At 36.9% G+C, this 23044-nt stretch overlaps 1 protein-coding gene across 4 annotated transcripts; it reads left to right on the top strand.

Annotated features, from left to right (window-relative positions):
* Positions 1 to 2503: 2503 nt before the first annotated feature.
* LOC134821766 (uncharacterized) lies at positions 2504 to 15402 on the top strand. Of its 4 annotated transcripts, none has more exons than XM_063832517.1 (22): positions 2504 to 2882; positions 4511 to 4636; positions 4772 to 4844; positions 5346 to 5438; positions 5652 to 5744; positions 6242 to 6336; positions 6671 to 6772; positions 6996 to 7168; positions 7679 to 9174; positions 9276 to 9400; positions 9545 to 9713; positions 9876 to 9985; positions 10134 to 10231; positions 10802 to 10931; positions 11254 to 11361; positions 11654 to 11764; positions 11875 to 11996; positions 12254 to 12359; positions 12591 to 12667; positions 12817 to 12924; positions 14095 to 14195; positions 14582 to 15402. In XM_063832517.1, the coding sequence occupies exons 1-22, from the start codon at positions 2823 to 2825 to the stop codon at positions 14710 to 14712; spliced, it is 3807 nt and encodes a 1268-aa protein (XP_063688587.1). In that variant the 5' UTR covers positions 2504 to 2822; the 3' UTR covers positions 14713 to 15402. The 4 variants fall into 4 exon arrangements, with proteins under 4 accessions (XP_063688587.1, XP_063688586.1, XP_063688590.1 ...); XM_063832516.1 differs by having other exon boundaries at positions 2538 to 2882; positions 14095 to 14205; positions 14582 to 15264; XM_063832520.1 differs by lacking the exon at positions 2504 to 2882 and adding an exon at positions 3881 to 4217.
* Positions 15403 to 23044: the final 7642 nt, after the last annotated feature.

The raw sequence follows: 23044 nt of genomic DNA, 5'->3' as shown, positions 1-23044 counted from the left end.
CATTCTGTGGTAGCTCCAATGCTTTCTAAGTACCACTGAGGTTAGCATACGTTGAGACCAAATTATATCGCCACAACTTCTACCTCTCTTGTAAGCACTTTGTGTAGGACCGGTGTACTGATCTAGCTTGCCTTGGATACGTTTTAGGGTAATCATTGACAGTAATTTTCTGGAGCAGTTTGAGAGGGTGAGAGGTCTGATGTTTGCTGCTTACTTAAATCAGTAAGTTATTTAACTCGGGACAGGCTCTGTACGCCGAAATTATACTCCTGCAAAAAGGCAGCGATAAAAATAAAATCAATGCTGTGATTTGTAACTGGTCCTATTTAGGCATTAATTTGATCGATGCTTCCTTTATTTCTTTGGAACCTTACTTCAAATTTGCCGGTTATTTTCAATAAAGCTGGATATTGATTCTTTTACGCAAAGAATTTTACTACATTTTGTTTTGACTTTTTTATTGAGCTTTCTTGATTATGTTTAATGGTTTTTAATAAATTTTTATTATCTCATTTCACAGTTCTTGTTTTATTAGATGTACTTGCATTCTCTACTTAACATTTAACAAAGGAAGTGAAACAAAAGATTTAAAAAGTTCAATTGAGAATTTAAAGTATTCAAAATTAGCCACTGATTGGTCACCGGTCAAATATGCAGTCAAAAGTCTAAACTGTGAAATTTCGACAGAAAAGCATTCATCCAAAAATCATCCAAATGACTCCTTCTGTTCCGACGATTTTCCGCTTATCAAATATTTCTTTGGTAAACTAACTTTCAGTACCTTAATATTCAACCGTGTCTTGTGCCATCCACGACGGCGACTTGTGTCAGTCACTGACCTCACTGATTGATCACTAGTCAAATATTCAGTAAAAACTGTGAAATTTCGGAAAAGGAATCAAACTGGCCCCTGTCCCTTCGGGAAGATCTGAAACTCTTCGAGTAGGGCCTTGTTAAAGTCATCCTTAATCTTCTGTTTGTTCTTTGGCGTCAATTTTCGTCGTTTCCCATCGATACGCTTCAACCGACTGGAAGGTGGTTCTTCAGGTTACTCATTTGGGCGATTGTTTAAGTATTTATACGGTTAAAATCATACAAAACATTAATTTGAAGACAAAATTGATTAAATGTGTCAGACAAATCCCTATCACTCTATTATAACTATAAGCGAAATCAATTTAAAAACAGCAAATTAAAAACTCACTCAACGATGTAGACTTTGCGTCGTTTTAATTCGGCGGGCTGAAGGTCTGAAAGAACAACACCAACAAATGTCAAAATATCTACAGCAACAGCTCGATAAATATCAGTGACTTTCCATTGAGTTCCTTCGGCAGATGCTTTTTTCATATGATATGCTAAATTACTGAATACATCCTTTATCAAAAGAGGACGTGGACCAACAGAAAGAATATCAACGGGTTCGACAAATTGATCGAGCCTCATTTTTACTAATGAAACTTCTAACTTCTAAGAAAACCCCATGCTTTTATATTCTCGTAACTTGCGGTCGATTGAACGGGTGGTTAATTATTTCCAGACTATTTGGGGTGTGATTGCCCTGAAGCTCATGAAGTTGGAGGTAACATTGTTAAAACATTGTAAAAACTGCTAAAGATTGAGTGGCGGTAAAACTTTTGATCAAGTAAACTATTCTATTCTCGTATAGTCTTATAGTGCGGTCGATTTAACGATCGCGTCATGGTTCCCAAACGATTTAGGCTGTGAATTTTGATTGCCCTGAAACTCATGAGGTCAGGGAAAAACTGTTAAAACTGCAGCTCTAGTGCTCAAGAATCAAGATTGAGTAGCGGCGAAAGTTTTTTTTAATATTAGTACATAATTTAATGTCGTATCTTGCGGTCAATAGAAAGGTTGGTTAAATTTAATAGTTTCCAAACGATTTGGGCTGTAATTCAAATTGCCTGAAGCTCATTTATAGCAACAATATAGCTCGTGAAGTTAGAGCGTCAAACTTTATAGAGGTAACTTTGTTCAAAACTGCTCAAGATTTTGACTTGAGAGGCATTACAACTTTTGTTTAATATATGCCATCTACATTTTACAATCGAGCATAAGTAAGAATCTGTAAAAATCTGCTTCAATTGCTTTGTTAATAAGGACTCTGCAGACTGCAGAGTCATTTCCCTCCCCCAGAAAGTGTAAACTTTTAAAGTGTTAGTCGGTTATAATCTCTCGATTCTAGCAAATGACAATGAATAAGTGCACCTGCAACCATTCAGTCGCACATTGCACAAGGAGATCTATATGTCGAGATATTAGTTTGCAGGAAAACAGATCAACCATTTCCTCAGTTACAATGATGACTTAATTATCCCACACATGACTGATGACACACGACACACACCCGTGTGTAATCAGAGAGAGAGAGAGAGAGAGAGAGAGAGAGAGAGAGAGAGAGAGAGAGAGAGAGAGAGAGAGCTGCTCGTGTACTGATAACGCACTCACTGTGTAGATAAGATAAGAACACACCCCCACACACACACACACACACACGCGAGGCTAATGGGGGAGACAGTGCAGATAGTGATTTCCTAGTAGGTATATAACTAAACATTACACACGAGGCAAGCTCTCTGCGTACTCTCTTTCTTAATTCGTCTCGCCAGTCATTACACGTACTCTCTCTCTCTCCCTCTCTCTCTCTCTCTGGCTTCCAGCCTGGATCGGCAGGGAGAGTAGCCTGCTATTAGAGCTGTTATAGTTAACGAGCTGCTTGGTTTGTTTGCTACACCCGACCTGGCCGTATTATAGGTAGATATATTAGTGCAGCGTATTTTGTGGTGAAGATCACGGAATAGATGTTGGGAGAAGTGGATGTTATCAACCGTGTTAAGTTTCGGAGGATAGCAAACGCTCTTGTGAGTTCAACATTATCGCATTATTTTACTGTTAATAGCACGGTATAAACAAAATTATCATGGCAATTATAATTGTTTATAAATTGCAGGTATGCTAATCCAACTGCAAATCGCTTGTGATTATTTGCCGCCACGTTCGTGCTGAGATTAGTGGACCAATAACGCTGGTCAATTGCGTAATTAAAGTTGTTAATTATGTAATTAAAGTTGTTAATTATGTAATTATCGTCCTTGAATCTGCTCTTGTTATCGCTAAGCTGATATAATCATCATAGTTCTGTTGTATGTTTACTAAATCGGCATCGTTTCTACCAACATAACGTAAGGCGACTGTTTGTTAGGATCAAAACCAATGTTGCAATCGGATTGAGCGTTATTTAAATTTATCATAGAACTGAATGTTTTTCTCGTTTCATTCTGGACATACTATTCTCGAAACGTTTTATAGTTCGCTGTCGGAGGCATTGGAATTAGGAATCTCAGGGCCAGCTACTAGGGCTGAGTGTTGAGACCAATTTCACCGATACAACTATTAAAAGCAATCATTATTGTCATGCCGTAGATGTCTACATACTCTATAGAAGCCTGGATCCGATTTTGAAATTGAGTCCTACCCTTTGCTTGCGAGAGTACCTTTATAAGTATATAGTACATGTTGTACTATCTGAGCATATGACTGATGATTGGCTCAACTCATTTACCGACCCATATTGGTTACCGCACAATTTCACGATAGCAGTATAATACTGCCACAATTTCGCAATATACTTATAGTACTAGTGTCGTTATACATACTAATACAGTGCACTGTGCATGAACCGTACATTTAATTAAAGTAGTACGACGTCGTACTCACGCAGGTTTAATAAGCACAGTACCAATTGCATGACAAGGTAGGGATCAGGGGGTCCGTCTGGAATCCTCTTGGCTATAACCTCAGGGCTAATATAAAGTAGGCTACATTTTACTTACAATGTATTCCATAATGTCCATGCAGTACATTGGCCATGTTAAGATGTTATAAGCTTGGTGTTTTCCTCAGTTTCCCTTTATACAGCTGTTAGCAGCCCCTTGGGGTACCTTAACGTAACCTACGGCACCACTCAATTTCCACCTTTATTAATGAAGCTGCCCAGTGATCCGCCCGCCTGACCAACTGTGTGGTATCAATGTACACTTCTGTTGAATTAGCATAGATATCGTTAGCTTTTCTGGCAATTATGTTGATGTACAGCTGATCGTTGTATTCAGATAGGCCTGGTTTGCTTTTCGCGTGTGTGAAGCTTTGATTTTATCCGATTCCTGGTCTCCACTGATCGAGCGTTATTTATATAGGTGACTACAGAGATTTTGCAGTGTTGCTATTGATTTTAGTAAAAGTAATGCTACTTTAGTAGCTATTTTAGCTTATATGATGGTGGTATTTGGCGGCACCCATTTCTCTGCGTTGGCGGCATTATAGGCGCGTTATAATAACGCTTGTCAATCACCAGTCCGCAGTATCGCCTTAACAGATTACCAATATCTGACTATTAAATGTCACTAGTCCCCAATATGAATATTATATTATGTCCTTTATAGCCCTAACAGTTCTACTTAATTAATTAACCCCCTCCCCCTCCACCTAGGTGACCTCGTTTGTAGTTGGAGTCTCCCCTGTACTCTCTGTTCGATGTAGGAAACTGTATGACAACATGTACGGTCGACTCCTTGCTATTTGTAGGAATGGTAACCCAGCTGTCGGCAAACGCAAGGTTAGTTTTTAGAGAACATGTTATTTTCTAACAGTAAACAAATTATATATTTATCAGAATTGGATGAATCGTGAGCTGTAGATCATTTGCCAAAATTACATGAATATGAATTTAATGACAATTTTTAATTTTCAGATTTCTTTTGATGATCTAATTCTTGCGTTTATCACATTCCTCTTTTTGATCAACGGAATTCTCTGGATAAATGGTAAGCAGTTCCTTGAGTCTCCAATCTGATCTGGAAAACAAGTACAGTTAAAATAAGGCACGTTTCGGTTGTTTTCATGCACGTCATATATTGGATCAAGTTATATCTTCAGTTAGAGACTTTACAGCGTACTAATTACTGCCTGGAATAAAGCTATTTATTATACAGCCAAGTGACTGGACACTGCAGTATATTTGTAAACCTTACAGCGACCAATCATATGATTATCCATGAACTGACCAGTTACTCTTCTGGTCGTATCAAATTTAAATGATAAGACTAACAACTTAATTATAATTGCTAACTAATTGCTAATGATATGAGTTACGACTAACAACCTAATTAGAATTGCTAACTAATTGCTAATGATACGACTAACAACTCAATTATAATTGTTAACTAATTGCTAATGATACGACTAACAACCTAATTTTAATTGCTAACTAATTACTAATGATACGACTAACAACCTAATTATAATTGCTAATTAACTTTCTACAGTGGTAACGACTCAAGATGGGAAAGCGTTGGGTGTGGACCACATCAGGAACTTTAAGAAAACATTTCCCAATCACCGGGGACAGTGCACTCAAGGTATTTAAGGAGTATTTAAGGAGTATTTTAAGGAGTATTTAAGGAGTTTGAAAGGTATTTAAGGAAAATATTTTGAGAAATTAGTTACAATATTTTCGTTGAATGAGGTTTTCCGATTTGATCGACAATCTCTTTGTCTTTGATTCTCATCGTGCAATTAACCTGGATGAAGTTACTATTATCACCAGCTGTAAAACTTAAAACTTGTTTCAGGATACGAGCTGAACACTCTACGTGGTAAAAAACTGTCTCCTTTTTGGCAGATTGTAACACTTACATCCAACATAGCTTATCGTCTTGTCACAGGTAGGGTTTAGAGACCAGCGCTACCTAGTTCCCACTAAAATATCCTTTGCTGTTTTTGCAGTTCCCTCTTTACTGGTACCCACTTTCCCGCCTTTACTATTTCTCTCCCCCCCCCCCCCTCTTTACTGGTACCCACTTTCCCGCCTTTACTATTTCTCTCACCCCCCCTCTTTACTGATAACCACTTTCCCGCCTTTACTATTTCTCTCCCCCCCTCTTTACTGGTACCCACTTTCCCGCCTTTACTATTTCTCTCCCCCCTCTTTACTGGTACCCACTTTCCCGCCTTCACTATTTCTCTCTCCCCCCCCCCCTCATTTTCAACTCATTTTCCTTCAGCGTCTGTCTTCCATCTGCTAATTTTATTTTACCCAAGTTTCGCATCTCAATCCATTATCTTCCCACCATGAACCATCGGCCACTCAAATCTTAAATCCCATTTTACACTTCAACAGGGCTACAACTTTACAACACAACCCAACCCCGATTATCTTCAGGGAGCTCTGTACACAGATGTAGACCGTGTGATGCTGGTTCTAGTAAAGTTAAAGAAGCACGATCCTGCTCACTCTGTCATCCCGGTCAATATCAGGTAATTAATGTTATTACCAGGTTATCCTTGTAATTAGTGTAATTACCAGGTGATCCTTGTAATTAGTGTAATCTATCAGCTAAGGCTGATCTCGTGGATGGTACGGCAAATCAAAACAGGCTTATTTCAATAATCATTAACCCTAATTTATGTAGACTTACTGAAACATGCAAATTAGCCAGCAAACATGCTAGTTGCTGACTCATTCGCATACTACAGTAGCTGCGGTGTATAACAATATGCCAAATGGCATGCGTACACCAGCGTATAACGTCCTCTGAATGGCCAAATACTCAATTACCGTCATCAATAATCATGATGCAAACCCTCGCAGCCAAGTAAAGGAAGCAGCGATTGTGTGGACTGCCCTGCTGGATCATACCAACCTGCTTTTGGAGCTGCAGTCTGTGATATCTGTCCGGCAGGATTCCACCAGGTAAAACCGTCAAAATATTATCAATTAATGAATATTACTATTAGTATTACTTACATTCTGTCATTCAAATTATTATTATTACAAAAATGCCGTTGTTGTTGGGGACGATGATTCTTAGTCAATCAGACCATAAGAATATTGGTTTTTGAACTGTTTGTTCGCCAAGATTAGTAAACTCTACGTAAGAAGCACCACTATAAAACTGATATTATCATCCGAACAGCCGGTACCAGGAGGGTGGGACTGTGTCCAATGCCCAGAGTTCACTTACCAACCTCGTAACGGAAGCAGAGAGTGTCTACCTTGCAGTGAACAAGAGCTGATCTCTGATCTCCACCAGTGTGGAATACTGGGTAAAGCTTCCAGAGACTCCCCTCTTGTTTGCGCTCTTGACAGGTACTGCGAGACTTTTTGGTGGATTTGACAAATTTGATGAGAATAAAACTCTGTTTTTAAGTTTGAACTGCTGGTTTCCTTCTTTTCAGTTCCATTATTCTTGCTTTGCAATCCCGCTGGTTAAGCTCTATTTCTTGCTTGATATGGCGTAACGAAGCTAAGGGCCCCGCCGACCCCGCTGTGCGGGGGGGGGGGGCCTTAGGGGGCGCCATATCGTTGTTTGAATGTGGGACAATTTGGAAAAACTTAACTAAGGTACTAGCAAAACTGCGCGTTTTGCTCTAGAAACACACTTTTTTAGAGATTTTACCGGCTTATCCTCTAAAATCATCTAATTTATTCAATTTTAGGGAGGTGCGCCAAAAGGGGGAGGGGCGCCAATAAGGGGGCGCATTTTCACCGGGGGGGGGGGGGGGGGGGCCCCAACAGGCAACGTTACGCTACTGTATGGCTGTTGGGGTGGTCTTTGCTGATACATTCTCTCTCAAACCGTAATCCCAAGTTCCTCAGGTGCCAATCGGAGTCTATTCAACAGGACCAACTTATCACCGAGCAGCAGGAGCATCATGATGAGGATGGCTTTTTTTTTAGCGGCTATTTACCTACTTTTGATAAGTTGAGGAGGAGATGGGAGGAGGAGATGGGAGGAGCAGAGGGCACGAGGGTGAAGGAGGAATTTACAGAGGAGTCACAAGCTGAGATAGTTGATAGCTCTGAATCGGGGTTGGAAGACGAGATAACGGTTGTGAACCATGATAATGATGAGGAGATTGGGGATCATCAAAAGGACGCGACTCTGGAGGAAAAAGAAGACGAATTGAAGGAAAAAGAAGACGCTTTGAAGGATGATGTTGATGTCTTGGAGATGGAATTACCAACCTCCGAATCTGATTCTACAGTATATGACGCTACGGTACATGAAGAGATTACTGGCGAAACCAGAGAAGAAACAGAAGTTGAAGTAAACTTGGAGGAGGACCAAAGTGGTGAATCTAATGAAAGTTTGGTCTCAGAAGACGAACCAGAGGTTGAGCTGGACGAAATGTCTTCTTCAGTGGTAGTGAAGACAGCAGAATATCTTAAATCTACGATGGACGAAAACGGAAATGAAAAAGAAACTTTGCCAGTGAAAGACGAAATTGATGATACTACTGATGAACAAAATTATCTACCCGAAAACAACTTGAATTCAATGGCCGATGTAGTAAAAGAAGAGAGCAAGGAGTTAAGCGAAATAGATTCAACTGAAAAAGATCGTGTTCTTGAGAATCATCCGTTGCCATCCACTCCACAACATTCACCACCTACAAGGAGCTCCGATCATCCTATCTTGCAAAAGATCACTGAGGAAATCAGCGAAAATAATAAAATATTTGACCCTTACATCCCGGTGAATGAAGACTTCAAAAATGACGCTGTGGTTATACCATCGAGCGAGACCGTCTACAGAGAGGTCGAAGAAGAAAAGGACATAGAAGTTGGATCTGATGATTCCTTCTCAACAGAGGTTGCGGAAGATTATGAAAATATGATCGAAGGATCAGTGATAGCAGATGCTCCTACAGAAGATATTGCAGAAGAAAACATTGCACAAATATTTGAAGATGTATCAGAAGATGGTCTTGACTCTACAGAAGAAGATGTGCAGGTAGCTGTAAAAGAGGTGACATCTAATGATTCAGACTCTGCGGAAGTTGCAGAAGAAAAGGATGCCAAGATTGAAAAGTTAGTTTATGCTGAAGAAAATTCCATAGAAAATTTGGAACAAAAGGCATCAGATGGTCCAGAAGTCTTAGGAGAATCAAGTGTAGAACTTGAGATTAAACTGGAAAATGCGGCTATCGTACTAGAAACAGTTGAAAGTGATAAGGATGAACATGTTGAGGAATCTGATAAAATATTTCTGAGTGATACAGTCGATAAGGTTCTGGTTCAGAGATCAGCTGAATGTGACGAAGTCTCCATCAAAGCCGATGAAGGAGATGTTTCTAAGAAAACTATGAGAGGTGTGTACTTTTAAATGTTTTATTTTATGTGTGGATTCTTTTGCGAGCGGAATAACATCTGGAATATTCTATTTACTTTCCACACGCCCAATCTTTACCAGGTTGTGATATTGCAAGAGCGACCAGAGAATGGATCTCAACAGGGAATTTAGCAGAACTTGAGCGGTTACAGCAACTTTTGGTTTCACAGTTTGATGCTATCAGGCATCATGGTCGTCGTGTTTTTGTGAGTTCACAGATTTTATCTTACAGTGTCTGAATTCTATCTTTTAAACAATTAGTCTAGTTGTCATAAAATATCGGCAGCTATTAAATCTCAATCACGTAAACAATAATTAATTAATTAATTAATTAAGACCACATTTTATAGGGATCAGAGCTACATCTGATTATCATCCCGATCGCTCTCTCCATCCTGCTGAGTTACTGTTGTTTGATGGGAATAGCTCTACACATGCTGGTTGTTACGGATAGAAACTTCCTCACCATGGCTTCTCTGTTAACCGACATGGTGTTTCTTGCCTCTTTTACCCTACTAGGTAAGCTGCTGCTTTTACTAAAGTTCTAATATATTTGATATTGTTGAAGTGTTAGAGTCAATATTTGAATGTTTTGAAAGACAGTGAGATAAGTTTTAAATGCTTTAGGTGCTGTTAAAGTACTGTTTAGTTACTTTGATAATCCGGTGTTATCTTTTGCAGAAGACGATATGAGGGGTGGTCATGTGGTTGCAGCAGTTTTACTAGTTCTCAGCATAGGTTTCTTCACTGCATCCCTTCGGGTCGTAGACCAAATCTCAAAAGCTTTCCCTGTGAGTATAACTATTCTTCTCGATGTTAAATTCTGCCGTGTACCCATTTTGAATTTATGATCTTCGATAGTTTATTCTATTTTGCTGTTATATGATCAGCATGAATTGTAACACTATCCATGAATTCGAATACAATGACTATTTTTAGATAAAATTATGGAAGAAAATCGCAACAATGATGATACTAACTGTTTCAAGTGTTATCGCACCACTCCTGTTCATCAACTGTGAATTAATGACAAGCAAGTAAGTAAAAGTTTAAAAGCTAAACAATTAAATTATGTTAGCGTTAAGAAAACAATGTACTATTAAGTTAAATAAACATTTCCTGGAGATCCTAACAATATTTAAAAAATATGTCCTACCGGTTGGACATATTCAAAATTTTCATTGCATCAAAGTTTTCTCCCGATATACTGCTTCCAGTACCTTGATGGCGACTTGTATCACTATCACCGACCTCACTGATTGGTCACTGGTCAAAATTCCAGTAAAAACCGCGAAATTTCGGTCAAGGAGACGGCAGAAAAGCCCCTTATAAAAAACTTTCCAAAATCTCTTTTTATATTCCGATGATTTTCTGTTTATCAAAGCTTTCTTTGGGAATAGAACTTGGAGTACCTCAATGGTGTCTTGTGCCATCCTCAGTGACCTTGCTAGATGGTCATGCAGCATACAGTACCTCGATGGTGACATGTGTCACTCACACTGACCTCATTGTTTGTTCACCGCTCAAAAAGTCAAAACTGTAACATTTCGGTCAAGGAAACTGCAGAAAAGCTTCAATCCGAGCTTAACTAACATTCTGATTCCCAGGACGAAGTATTGGCCACTACAAGACGAGACTATATTACGCTTACTATGTGTTTCCAAACTTTTGTCAATACCGTCTGTTCTGATTAGAATAGACTGCGAGGTGGCCAAGTCTCCACTCAGAACAACTCATGTATGTTGGTATTCGCAGATTTTTATTGGAATTTCTTTAAATTCCAATAATAATTCCGCATATTTTGTGTTTTATTTTCAGTTGCAAATCTTGTTTTTCGCATATCTTTTATAGCTGGAGGGAGATTGTTTAAAACAAGTGATACGAAAAGTCTATTATAGTTTTAGAAGATGATTATTCTTGAGCTTAACATTACATTGTTGACATATTTTTTACATTTATTGGTCGATTTTTTTTGGTGTCTATACCAAAAAACGATCAAACTACTCAGCATCTTAAATGTTTATTTTATAAAATTAATATGTTAAGTTAATATCTCCAGGGAGTACACGTGATTGATTTAATCTTGGAGACAATAAAATTCGTGCTTGCGATGATATCTCCGTTTAGTGAAACTATGCTGCAACTTGTTATTCTCAGCTCGACCGGGGTAAGTTCTACGAAAATTAACTGAGCATCAAAACTTAATATCGTGTTATGTTCGTGCGTTCCTGTCTCTTAAACCCTATGTCCGACTCGTTTAGTTTTTAGGATAATTTTCATATTTAAGTTGAACGGTGAAGTCATTCTATATCGCAGCAGTTTGGTCAGGGTAAATTGCAACGTTTTTATTTCTTATTCAGCTGAATAACTATTAAGTCTCGTCATAACTCCAGCAGACTGAACAGAATTAAACATATCAATAACTAATGACAGATGAGCTCACAGTGACTAATCCCCAGGTAGCAATCCAGTCCACACAGCAGCTGTTGTGTGAGGTATTGTTCAGCAGTGTCCACGTGACCAGTGACCACGTGACGGGAGAGGAAGATGATGTCAGCGATTTTACAGAGGTCGGTTAATTCACTAGTAGTGTCGTTTTTAGTTCTGTCCTTAACTTAGCATATAAGTTATTTCCTTGTGTTTGAGAATAGGTCAAACTAATGAAATCTCCTGATATCAGGTCAGGAAGCTAATACAGAGCAGCTCCCATCTTATGCGGTCTTTAGTGCCTGATAAGGAAGCTCGTAGAAGCGTGGAGGAAGGAGAAGAAAACGAGGATACGATTCATCTCCAGCAGATACTGTATTACACCAAATAATTATCCGCTTCTAATTAACCATTTTATCGATTCAGCTCTTTCTACTTATTTCAAATTTCCTTGAAATGAGCTCCGTTTCCTTTTATTCAACCTTATCTCTATGTTAAAATAAGTTTCCTGTAATTTGACTATAAGGCCAAAACATTTTGTAATCTGCCTATCCAAGAACTACTATGCGTTTCAAAGTTGCACTAGTAACAACTAACAACTAACAATACATGTGACTTATCTTATCTCTCAGAGAAGGTGGTATCGAGATAGACAAAAGAGAACTAACATTTGATAGGGGCCGTCTCCATAGCAACAGAAACATAGTAGCTTACATTAACAGAAGACCTGCAGAAGAGGTTAGTTTTGTTTACTTAGGGTCGGATCTGTTTAAATATTTCAGAAAACCTCCTGATAGCTTAGTGGTGGTTTCTTAGTAGATAGTATCTGGAGAATATGTAATGTTTAAACAACTGTATTATTGATAGTGTAGCAGACATACTACTATACTACTTTTTAGTCAAATCTCCAACTGTACACATAGTTATTAGTTGTAATAATTCCCCTTAAATATTCACTCCTCGTTTCAGATGGTATCATTTAACTCAGAGAGCGAGTGCAAGTTGTACCTAGCTCAGATGACAGGGTCATGTGAGAGTTTGGAGAGGTTAGTTGTATCTTTTATTTTTGATTTTTGATTTTGTTATTTTGTTAATGTAAAAGATGTATTTGCTTATACCCACACGGGTTTGTTGGGCTGGAACCTTGAAACTCAGAAACATTTTGTGACTTTATATATATAAGTTTTTTATTCAGCATTCTACAACAAGTCAGAAGAGACTCTGAAAAGTCGGAATCTTCCAACGAGGACTACATTATCATCCCCATTCCTAAGATAGTGGTAGAGTGCGGTGATCAGCAAAGGTAAGTTAAATTTAAGATAGTATAGTACATTCCAAAGGTAAGTTAAATTTAAAATAGTATAGTATATTCCAAAGGTAAGTTAAATTTAAGATAGTATAGTACATTCCAAAGGTAAGTTAAATTAAGATAGTATAGTATATTACAAAGGTAAGTTAAATTTAAGATAGTATAGTATATTCCAAAGGTAAGTTAAATTTAAGAAAGTATAGTATATTCCAAAGGTAAGTTAAATTTAACATATTAAAGTATATTCCAAAGGTAAGTTAAATTTAAGATAGTATAGTACATTCCAAAGGTAAGTTAAATTAAGATAGTATAGTATATTACAAAGGTAAGTTAAATTTAAGATAGTATAGTATATTCCAAAGGTAAGTTAAATTTAAGAAAGTATAGTATATTCCAAAGGTAAGTTAAATTTAACATATTAAAGTATATTGCAAAGGTAAGTTAAATTTAAGATAGTATAGTATATTCCAAAGGTAAGTTAAATTTAACATATTATATTATATTCCAAAGGTAAGTTAAATTTAACATATTATATTATATTCCAAAGGTAAGTTAAATTTAAGATAACTAATTTGTATATTCCAAAGGTAAGTTCAATTTAAGACAGTATAGTATATTCCAAAGGTAAGTAAAATTTAAGATAGTATAGTATATTCCAAAGGCAAGTTAAATAATAAATTTAAGATAGTATAGTATATTCCAAAGTTAAATTTATTTTAAGATCTTAAGATATTATATTCCAAATGAAAATGTCTCACTTGGATTAGATAATATAATTATAAATCGTATTATTTCAATATAATTAGAAGTGTGCTGCACCAAATATCAGGTAGATTTAACTCATACATTCGTCAGAAATATGACAAATAATATTAATTAAAATTTTTAAAAAAGAAAAAACTCAAAATGCACTCAAATATTTTCTCTTTTTGCTTGATATAAATTATAAAACTACAAATGGTAGTATTATTTATTAAGGTTCCATAATATCAAGTTACTAATTTAATTTCCTTTTTCATGTTTTTTTGTCAGAGAAGATGTCCTCACTCACACGAGAATGAGCAATAAGAATGACACACAGATGATCCAGGATATCTATATTAATGTTTTTATGTTCTTCAACTTCAACAGCAGTAAATTTCATTGAATAATTTGTGACCACAGGAAACTAGAAGTAGATTGTCTGTGTGTAGACTCAGAGCGGTACCCAGATCGTAGGAGGTGTAAGTCCGCCGACTCTTGCCGATCTCACAGCAGCCCATCTGGTAATTACAGGTTAACTATTCATGTAATTAGCTAATTAGGGGATTATAATTAATTACTGATCGTTTGGCTTGCTAGCCAGCACATGTGATATGATAATTATGGGAATATGGTGATTTGGCGGCAATTCAGTAATGTGGCAAAGCACGGTTAACGCACGGTTAAGGCACGGTTAAAGCACAGTTAAGGCACGGTTAAGGCACGGTTAAGGCACAAGGGTTACATAAATACCCTACTATACTTAATCTTTGTATTTCCCAATTTTCAATGACGTCGTTGGGAGATTTTTATTTAATAACGATTAAAAAAATGCAGTTGAGTGTATAAAATCCCGTAGCTAAGTTTACCAGGTAATTCAGCCTATAATTAAAATTTGATGTTTTGACAGAGTTAGCACGATCAGAAGAACTGCCGTACAGATTACTAGACGGCGAAGAGGACGAGGACAGGAGATGTTACTCCAGTCTCTCCTCGTTCGGGAACGGATCTTGTTTAACTTGCAGAAAAACCAAACTCTAGAGAAAAACGTTACATTTAAGAATATCATGCTATGATATACAATTATAACTTATATGATATTTATATTTGGTTGGATTAAACTTGTTGGCTCCAAGAAAGTATGTGATAATGGTATAGTAGGAATTATGGAGTCAAGGGGTAGTTTTTGTTTTAAAATCCCGGACGTGTAGTCTTATTTACACTATTTAAGGATATTCATTAAAAATTTGAGTCACCATTTCATAGAAATCAGATCCATGAATCTTATTATTCTTAAGGTTAATGTGATATTGATTGTGATTTGTGATGGATTCTTTTGAATATGGTTGCAACGTCTGCAGTGATGATGAGTATGACTGATTAATTTATTTGATATAAATTTATTAGTGTAGAATTTATTTATCTAAGATAAATTTATTCGTGTAGAATTTAATTATTTAAGATAAATTTATTCGTGTAGAATTTATTTATTAAAGATTTCCGTTATACATGTTTACGTTAAACGTGTTTGATGAAAGTGTTTCTATTTTCTTTTAGCGCTCTGTAATTATGATTTGAATTTCATTTATTCTCAATATTTTGTCTTACTTATACTTATAGCGTTATATATATAATATATCGCGAACGAAGATACGGGCAATTTTGTTCATTTTTTGGGGTATTTTCGCCTTAAAATCCACATTTAAACAGATATAAAGCTATTACTTACAGAGAATATGTAGTTCACACTTAGTCTTACCTTTCATATAAAGTAAGTCTCATTCAAAAATATTAATATTTGACCAATTTATGGGACGAAATCTACCAAATTTGATGCGTATGCCCAAATATGGGCATATGGTTTTTGGCTCATAACTCAGTCATTTTTGTCTAATCTTGATTAAATTTCATATACGATTTAAGGAGACCACTAGCTACAAGTTATCTTATCTTATCTTATCTTATCTTACGAGGATTCGTTGCGACGCAACAAGGCCATCGAATGAGTCGACCACCTTTGTTATTTTACTTCGGCATTACCTGCATTACAATGTAAACCAGCACTTTCAAGGAAGAGCTTTACAAGAAGCCGAAGGATCGTTCCTAAGGCCAGCGACGGTTAAGGCACTATGCCACACTTTCTTCGCCCGAGGCTTCGCTGTGTTGATCAAGCACAGCTCCTCATTTAACCCTCACACCCGATTTCTCGAGCATTCGGCTGAGTGAACCGTTGGGCTACATAGACCACTCGGGATCCTTAGCAGAGCGTCAACGACGCTCACCCCACGACTAGGCAGGCAGTGGGATTCGAACTCGCAACCTCACGATTACAAAGCCGATGCAATTAACCGACTACGCTACCTGGCCGCTACCTTAAACCTGGGTTTTGGGCATGTTCAGGATATTTTGCTAATTTGGACCAAATATGGGCTTGGCTCCCCCGGACCGCGGGCACCGTTTGGCGGTTGGGGTCCGGGACCCCCTCAAAAGTTCGGTCACTGGTCCTAGTTTGTTGGTCAACTGATATCTCGAAATAAAGTTTCACAAAAAAATACCCTTCCCCGGCCCCCTTAAAAGAAATAGGTACTTTCTTTCACAGGTTATATCGATAGAACATTTAAAACATTTAATGGTCTAGCACTTTTTAATTTATTATAGATTTCCATGATTTTAACGCCATCTTGTTCCACTTCCAAAGTGGAACGTTTGTAAATTGATTTTTGGGGAACCTTGCATTTTGACGGAGCTGTAAAGCCCTCTTAGTACGTACATTCCTGGGCCAGTACGTAGTACATTCCTGACCAGCCTAAAAACTGTTTCTCGCCCTACGTCAACCTACGTGAACATAGTCCAAAGAGCAGGATTGACCAGATATTGAACATCACCTACAGTGACGTCTTTTCGAGAAAAACATCACGCATACTATATAAAGAAAGAAAAGTATTACCGAGGTTGTTTTGACCACTGTTCGAATATGTAGCTGATGCATTATTAGTAATATTATATTACTAGTGTAACCCGGCCTTCGGCCGGGATTTCACTGCCGCAGTTAAAAAGGGTAGGATAATTTACCCGTTGAGTCAAAACCCGCATTAGGTGAGCAATTCTATTCGGAGTGCCCTCACGTATCCGTCATCCGATGGTATCTTAAACAATAGTAATAGTATCTTAAACAATAATCAATAGAAATTAACCCTTAACACCACACCCGCCTATCATATTTGTGAACACGCATAACATTGTCGTATGAAAGTATGAACTCTCTCTCTGCAGTCCAAACAGTGCCCCCTCCCCTAATAAGATTATAGTATAGACAGCGAATCTTGCACGGGTAACTCAATTACACTAATTATGCAGCTACATATGCGAGCCCCGTAACTCTTACCGTTGTGCTCAAGCCATTTTATGTAACATTTGTGGTACAAAATCATCAATTAAACCACTTACCAACGACCGATTTAAAAAACCTTTATCATTTAACTTCGTCAGAGTTTTGTCGGCACTTTACCGAAAAAATCAGTCCCGCAACTCTTACCGTTTTCTTGATTAAGCCGCTCGGAAATTACAAACAGACAGACAGACAGACAGACAGACAGAAAACACACATTCTGGGATTATTAGTTAGATATAATTTATATTGTAATTAAGTTAGCTTGACAACTTAGTAACAAAGCGGACGTGATATTATGATAATTGTAGTCAAACGGCATTATCGTAAAACACGAACGTTGTCTACTGCTCATGATAAAGAGCTCTATACTACTAACTCTATACTACAGTCTACTCGCAATTTGAGAATTCGGGTTCATTTCTTCTAAGCCGTAAGATACAAATAAAAGTGTCAATTGCACTCATGTCTTTTCGCTTATCGTACATAATCAGGGTGATAAGAGAAATAAATAAAAACATTGTTGGCACAGTTATAGAAGGATAATCAGTAACGTATAGTAACGTATATATTACCTATATGTAATGCCAGTAATTCGGCAAGTTTCCATAAACGATATTTTATGATCGTCGCCGATAATCGCTTATTGAGCGCTTTTTCGGCGCTTTTTTTTTAAAAAACCGTTTACAATCGCTTTTTTTACGATTATAAACGGTTCAAAAAAAATCGCTTATAATCGACTATAATTGGTGTCATAATTCAAAAAAGCGCTTTTTTGAATTTAAAAGCGCTTATAAGCGCTTTTAAATTCCGGGCACTCCCCCGTTCCGACCAGCTAAGGGGCAGCATTGAAAAACGCTTATAAGCGCTTTATAATTCTTGCCAACCCATGCCATGGGTGATAGGAAAAGTGGTAGAAAAGCGATCATAAGCGCCTATATGCGCTTTTAAATCCTGACTCTGCCGGTGCACCCCAGGTTGCTCAGAAAAGCACATGAAAGTTCCAACCAGGTTAAGGGGAATTGAGAAATCGCTTATAAGCGCTTTTAAATTCCGGGCACTACCCTGTTCCGACCAGGCTAGGGGCAGCATCGAAAAAGCGCTTATAAGCGCTTTTTAATTCCTGCTCACCTGGCCATGGATGATAGGAAAAGCGGTAAAAGCGGTGAAATAGCGATGAATTAGCCGTAATAAGCGATTTCTAAAAAAACGCTTATAATCGATTATAAGCGGTTATAAGATGTAATATAGCGTTTTCCTGACTCAATTTTAAAAGCGCTTATAAGCGCTTTATTTACGCTTTACAAACAGCTAAATTGCACCCCAATTATAAGCGCTTATAATCGCTTATAAATGGTTCAAAAAAGCGCCTACGAATCGCTTATCCGGCCAACCGCTTATCCACCCGTTTTTGGCGCCAATCCTACTGGAAAACCGCTTTCAAATCGCTCAGCGACGCTAGTAAGCGCTTAAAAGCGCTTATAAGCGCTTTTAAATTCAAAAAAGCGCTTTTTTGAATTATGACACCAATTATAGTCGATTATAAGCGATTTTTTTTGAACCGTTTATAATCGTAAAAAAAGCGATTGTAAACGGTTTTAAAAAAAAAAAGCGCCGAAAAAGCGCTCAATAAGCGATTATCGGCGACGATCATAAAATATCGTTTATGGAAACTTGCCAGTAATTCGATCGAAATTAATGGATTATATACTAAATCTATTATAATCTGTCTCTGTCGACTTTGGTGACGCTGGTGTTATTGATTTTTTGTCAGTATGCAACGCACTTCTTATCGGTATCCTGGTCTGAAGAAAAGAGAGTGGTAGAAAATTAAAATACCGGATATATATTATATTGCAGATCCACAGCGGAGTTGATCCAGATCTATATTGCAGACCGAGAGGGAATTGCATCCTATCTAGTAAATGAATCACGCCCTGGCTTTATATCAGTATACCTTACTCGGGATTATTATGACCGGGATAAAGTGGCGGGTTTAGGGTAATTTCGCCATATTTTTCCCGAACCACATTTTCACCGGTCGTTAATAAACCCGCCGTCTCAGCTTTTAGGGTTCCCAAGGGGTATGGGTGCTCATATTTTAATCGTTGTCTTATATTCACTAAAGAAGACTATTGGGACACTTGTTGTAGGTTTTTCGACTTCATTTGACTAAAATTGCAAAAAATTCACCTTTTTGCCCAATTCTTGTCATATATCCTTATTGTCAAAGTTGATTTAAATAGGCCAATTTTTAATTTCTTAGGTATTGACTATCTCTACATGATGAAATAGGACTCAAAGTAAAAGAAACAGTCATTATTTCTGTCTACTTTCAACAATTATTGATAATTCGACTTGTTTCACAAGTTTTAGCAATGCGAAAATTTCTAAACTTGCTTATCTCTAATAAGGAAATTTACATCTGAGACAAAATTTTTGAATCTAAAATTGAAAGGTTGGACACCGGTAAAATGGCGACCGGGAAAATGTGGTGGGTTTTGAGCAATTTCGCCATATTTTTCCCGAACCATATTTTAACCGGTCGTTAATAAACCCGTCGTAATAATCCCGAGTAAGGTAGTATTTTAATGTACTTTTACTCTATTTTTATAGCTTTGCTTATAGTTGATTAAGTCTTCGCATAGTAACCAAGATCATAACTCTGGTATGCGCCGTTTCTTTGACCCAAGTCGGTTTATGTTATTAATTGTAATAACATAACTTGAGACTTCGCATTCAAACTGCTGCAGTTTCGATTGCAGCTAAATTGAAACTTTTATAAATTGTCAATTCAACGGCCCTGATTTGAGCAATTTAACCATATTTTTTGTTCATAACTATGAGGGCCGTGGCTTTCATGATTTTTCACGACGTGTTTTATCGTAATTATAAAATGTCAACCAGAGTAACGGTAGGGGCACGTTTTAACAAAAGTTTGAGAAACAGTTTTGACAAAATTGACACGTTTTAACAAAAGTTTGAGAAACGCGTGTGACTATCGCCGCCGGGAGATACTGACTTTATTTATAATAGTATATGACAGGGCCCATCAATTTATAGGAAATTAATATTATATCCAAGGAAATATTATTAAATATTATTAAAACGAGAAAAAAATACTTGGGGTTCCCTCCTTAAAAGTAAAACTTAAACTATTCTTTTTAAGTTTAAACTACATTTTTTGTTCTTTAATGTTTCTTTGAAGTGTTATTACGTTTTTTTATAGCTATTGCAATATTATTTTCAGTATATATTATAACTCATACATTATGGTCAGATTCGAGACTTAAATATGATGATAACAAACCATTGATACCATGATATTAATATGATAATATAATAATGGTCGTGATCCTGGGTTTTTGCAGACGACATAAACGTATTATTAAACTTATTAAAAAACTTGATAAAAACGGCATTAATTATTCTCTGTTAGTCCTGAAATTTCATGCAAGTAAGATTTTCTCTTATTACTTTTTTATATTTCCTCAGAACATTATTATAGTTATACATATTGTTAGGAATTGCATAGTGCAAGACGGAGTTCTATTTACTTCAGCTGTAGAGAAGGGTGGTGGCAATTAGAGACTAGGTAGTTAGTCTAGCGTAGTTGAGTATAACTTAGTTCCCATAGATTGGTACCTGTGCTAGAACTTTGTGCTCAATAAATTTGCCGAGAGGACCGCCCAAAGTTTTCGTTCATCAAATGTTTAACGGGTGATACTCGTAAAATATTTGTTCCAATTATCAGGACCGTCGACGAGTCCAACTCGGCGCGCGTCCCGGTACTGGTAGGTTATAAACCTACAATCAAATGTTTGGGAATTAAATTTAAGGTACGTGACTTATATTGTTTCAATGGTTCAGTTTCTGCAGTTTAAGAACTTAAGCTGTATAGCATTTACCACGGCTGTTTAAAACTGTCTTCCAAGTTTAACTTTAACTATTTCCTTTAAATACTGTAAATTCTTTACTGCTGCAAATTCCGGACTGAACAATTCGTTTTTAACTTTTCCCCTTTCTGAGTTTGCTGCAAGAGGTGGACAGTGAAAGAGCTGTCTACCTATAGTACATGTAATTGTATCGACTTATAAGCGCCACATAATATATATTGTAAAGTCGAACAGCACTAGTTTTAAACGATGCACCACCGACGCCGAGTTTTTTTGTGCCACCGCCGGGTTAAGTCCACGACGTAGACAATTTTAATTAAATATTAAGATATTGATGTTTATATATAGCCGAGTGGTTAAACTTAAAGGTTAGCTATCCTACTTTCAATCCGAGAGTAGGAGGTTCGAATCCCGGCGTCGCTTATAATTTAGAAAATGAGGTTAGGATTCTGTTGGATCTTTACATCATTAAACTCCTTTTACAACTTCTGAACTTCTCCTCGATTTACTTACCCGAACGATCGGGAAACCGAAATTGAAGGTGAAATGAGGAGCTGTCCATTGCAGCGAAGCCTCGAACAAAAAAGTATGGAATTCATTTTCTGAACCGTCGCTGGCACAATTGTAATTATTACTTCGGATCCTGTCAGCAGATAAATATCATATTTTACCGAAGTAAAGAAGTATACTGGACTCGTATTAAAGGCGAAGGGTTAGTTCAAATGATATGAAATATCTCGACTACATTACTATTCCGCATACCGACTGCTACGATTTGTAGGTTCCTGCAGACGTAACTAGTTTACTAGCAAATTATCATAATCTCATATTTCTATTGTAATCTTATATAGTGGAGCATTTCGCCAATTTCACGGTGGGTAAACATGAATCAAAGAGTAATTGAGAGGACCAAAATTAATAAAATTAATCATCACACATGCTAGTGTTCAATCATCTTTTTGGTTGGGATATGCACTGCAAACATGACTTTAATACAATTAACGATCGCGATATATTGCATAAGTCATTTTACTTCTGTAAATATGTTTTATTATTACATATGAGACAAGAGATGCACCATTTTTATACTTAGAACGAGAGGAGAATTAGAACTCCTAAGCTGCCTCATTAGTTGCCGTGATTAGTTTAAAATATTTTCTGCTCCACATTTTATTAATCACTTGTCCTGTACAATATCCCTCCCAGTGGTGCACGCCGCGTGAACACTGTATTTTGAGAATTGTGAAATATCTTCCAACGGTAAAATCAAATTTTTGGCCTCACCGCCGCCGATTTTGGCAAAACGCGGCGGTGTGCATCATTAATCCCTCCTAGCTCATCGCCTTTTATTTGTAGTAAACATTTTTATTTCTTATCTTTATCAGTTGGAACGAAATCACATCTAATTGCGTTTGCAATCTCGTTCATTTCGTTTATATGATCTCATGTGTATGGCGCACGTCAGAACGTATTTTGTGTACGAAAATAAGCGTCCCACGTTATAACGCGGTCCCCCGCTGGTGTACACCAAATCTTCTTTCATCCCATAAACCGTTTTAGTGTTACACTTACAGAGAGGGAATACTGTACAATTTTAAAATTAATATAACTTATAGTACGGTACCAGTTTTTCGGGTCCAATATCAAATTATAACTACCATACTATTTTATTTAAACTTTTAAGGTAAATTTTAAGCATGAGCATAAATATAAAATAAATATATGGTAATATTGACTGGAAGACAAATAAATTTATTTTATTTTAATCTATGAGGATTGGGAAAACACTTTCATGTCGGCCAAAGTAAATTTTAAGCATAAATATAAAATAAATATATTATGGTAATATTGACTGGAAGACAAATAAATTTATTTTATTTTAATCTATGAGGATTAGGAAAACACTTTGTCGGCCAGTTTGTAGTTGGGAAAATGTCAGTTATACAAATATAGTAGGTAAGCTTTATACCGGAACATATCTGAAGTCTGAACGGATCTTACCAGGCTATCTGTGTGTAATTCAATGAAATAAGCTTAAGTACCGCGGTATGTAAAGAGTTTTTACCTATAATGGGTAATCCGTAATCAT

Source organism: Bolinopsis microptera, chromosome 10 (genome assembly GCF_026151205.1).
Source record: "Bolinopsis microptera isolate Bmic1 chromosome 10, MBARI_Bmic_1.0, whole genome shotgun sequence".
NCBI lineage: Eukaryota > Metazoa > Ctenophora > Tentaculata > Lobata > Bolinopsidae > Bolinopsis > Bolinopsis microptera.
This window is presented reverse-complemented; position numbering and strand designations above follow the sequence as displayed.

Bases quoted from the DNA above. Each gene is read 5' to 3' on its own strand.
- LOC134821766 (XM_063832516.1), top strand. From the start codon at position 2,823: ATGTTGGGAGAAGTGGATGTTATCAACCGTGTTAAGTTTCGGAGGATA. The intron at 5,745-6,241 runs GTAGGGTTTAGA...GATTATCTTCAG, and splicing joins AGCTTATCGTCTTGTCACAG to GGAGCTCTGTACACAGATGT. The intron at 12,360-12,590 runs GTTAGTTTTGTT...TCCTCGTTTCAG, and splicing joins ACAGAAGACCTGCAGAAGAG to ATGGTATCATTTAACTCAGA.